At 40.0% G+C, this 2,775-nt stretch overlaps 1 protein-coding gene across 1 annotated transcript in view; it reads left to right on the top strand.

The window, feature by feature from the left end:
* Positions 1–1,850: 1,850 nt before the first annotated feature.
* The window catches only part of LOC105809099 (vomeronasal type-2 receptor 1-like), a 44,809-nt gene continuing 43,884 nt past the window's right edge, over positions 1,851–2,775 (top strand). The window contains exon 1 of the mRNA XM_012642850.1: positions 1,851–2,092. Coding sequence (XP_012498304.1) covers positions 1,851–2,092 — 242 coding nt within the window. The remainder of the gene's footprint in view (positions 2,093–2,775) is intronic.

Below are 2,775 nucleotides of genomic sequence, written 5' to 3'. Positions count from 1 at the left end.
CTTGTGAAACATTTGACAGATTGAAATGTCACTCAGTCAGGGCCCAGGGGTGTGTCATCTGCTGGCTCACTCGTGAAGGCAGAAGTTGCCTATGGGAAGACTGAGGCATGGGCCTATGATTTCACCAGTGAAGTAGTGATGGGAGACTCTCTTTTGGGATACTCCAGGATCATAAGGAGATCGCACTTAGCCAAGAAATGGGAAATCCTTCAGTGGGGATGCGGTGAAGGAAATGACCTTCATGTGGAAGGGTCGGTGGGACACAGACGACTGTGATGCTAATGATGTCATGTGATAAATATGTGGGGGGCATAATTGTGTTGTAGAACACGTGGGAAAATATAGAAAAGTGTAAAGATGGAAATTAAAATCACACATAATCTAACAACAAAAAGCACTGCATGAGTGTCAATTTAAACTGGAAATGAATGTGGAAACATGAAAATGATTGGTTTGTTAAAGTAGGAGGAAAGGTAATTCTTTTTCTTTTTTTTTCTTTCTTTTGATTTCTGATTTACAGTGTTTCTTTTAGTCCTTTTAATGGAAATATGTAGGTGAGAGAGAACTAAAAATATTGGTAAATTTTAGAAATTTTGAATGCCATTTTATATGTCGCTTTGTTATCTTCACTTTAAGCATATTGTGAGCCTTTCCCTTGTGAGCAAATAATTTTCTAAAACATGATTTAAATGGCTCCTTTGCATTCTATCAAGTGAATAAATCATAATTGATTCAAAAATTCCCCATTGTGTACATTGAGTTTGTTGCAATTTTAATTTTTATAAATAAAACTGTACTCAATATCTTTATATATCATGTTTTTGTGGATCTCTATTGCTTCCTTGAGAGAAATACTTTGAAGTCAAATCACATGATCAAAGAGTATACAGATTTTTCACGCTCCTGACACATATTGCTGGATTGTGTCTGAAAATATGAATTTATACTCCAAGTGGAAATGTTTATGTGGGGGCAGAGAGAACGACTGGGGACTGGGAATCCGTGGTGAGTTCTGGAGAAAGAGATTGGGGGACACTCTGAGAGGCGCCTAGCAAGAAAGGGAGGAGAGGGCATTCTCAGGAAAGAACCAAGGATATGGGACCAGTGACAAAGGAAGCAGTGAGCTGAGGCAACACTTCACCTTAAAGTGCAGGTAAAGGAAAATGATACATATGAAAAAATGTTCCTTGAACTCTTAAGGGCTTTACAAAATTTTTTCTAAGATAGCTTATTACCATACTAGTCACTGATGAGGACATTGAAACATAGAAATTAAGTGGCTTTCCCACCACCATACTAACAAAAGGGGCAGGACACAGATTAAAAATGATGCCTTCTATTCCAAATCCTATCCATGGTTCTCTACCCAACTTTTTCTATATCCTGAAGGAGAGAGCTTGGCCTGAAGTCACCTTTCTTTATATTTTGTGATGAAGCAGGATGCCTTTCCTCACCTTTAGGGTAAGAGAGGCTCTGACAAGGATGGCTGAAGTGAGAATGAATGAGACTGACCTATAACAAACAAGGAAGGGACAGTTTCTATGAAATGAAATGACTCTTTTAAATGCAAAACCCACTATTATGTCATTAAATATTATTGCTAAGCATAAAAGAAATTTTTATGAGTCTCTTTTCAAAAGCATCACTCAGCTCCTAGTCCAGATCCACAAATTGCAAGTGAGTGTGAGGCTGTGATTGACGGAGACATGACAATTATGTACGTAAGTGGCGGCAAGCTGAGTCCTCGGGGATCAGGCAACACACACTCAGGGCAACGCTCCGTCTAGGTGCCTCATTAAAACTAGTCTAATTTCAACACTGGTCATTTCTCCCAAACTCACCTTATTAAAATGGTTGGCAGAAATAAATGCTTGGCCCTAGGATTTCTTACATTTTTATGGGCTGAATTGTGCACTGAAAGCAAAGGAGAGGAAGAAGAACAGACTTGCCGCTTGCTGGGCAAGTTTGATTTGAATGGGTATGTAGATGCCAAAAACCACTCACTTATTATTGGAGGGCTGTTTCCTATTCACTCCAGGACCATCCCCGCAAACGAGTCTATTTTGGAGCCAGTATCAGCAAAATGTGAAGGGTAAGCCATCTTTTAGTCTTCTTTTTACATCAATTATAGGTGCTGGGGGAGGAGTGGTGGGTGTGGGGGTCAGAGTCTGGAACTGGAGCCATGACGCTAGCCCTGACTCTGACACTGTCTTTTTGATTCAGGGTAGGTACTTCCTGTTATTAGGCCTCAGTTTCTCCAAGGTGGGCATTGCTTAGAAATGGGAAAAGCTTGGTCTCAAGTGGGTCCTTTCCCACTTTTGCATTTCATACAGGAAAAAGGCTGGTTTTGCGTTCTTCAGAGGGTGGTCTCCGGGCCAGCAGCATCAGCATCACCTAAGAGCTTGCTAGGATTGTAGAATCCTGGGCTGCATCCCACACCTGCTGAATTAAAATCTACATTTTTATAGGACCTCCTGATGATTCATATACATATTAAAGTTTGAGAAATTATGATGTAGAATTACGTAGTGTTGCAACTTTGCTGTTAATTGTTATGGACTAAACTCTCTTCAAGTGAAAATACACGGTGTGGGAATGCTGATTTATTTCTGAGCTAATGTTTATGGTAGGATTCCTTTGGCTGCTAAAAAGGCTTCTGTCTCTACTCTCCTATCTTTAAGTTGTCATGTCAGGAAATGGGATCTGAATATGCTAGTGATCCATTATAAGAAAGGCAAACATGGATTAGCTATCTCTCTCTCTCTCTCTCTCTCT

Source organism: Propithecus coquereli, unplaced genomic scaffold (assembly GCF_000956105.1).
Source record: "Propithecus coquereli isolate 6110/MARCELLA unplaced genomic scaffold, Pcoq_1.0 Scaffold19, whole genome shotgun sequence".
Classification (NCBI taxonomy): Eukaryota; Metazoa; Chordata; class Mammalia; order Primates; family Indriidae; genus Propithecus; species Propithecus coquereli.
Note: the sequence above shows the minus strand (reverse complement) of the source record. Positions and strands in the feature narration are given on the sequence as shown.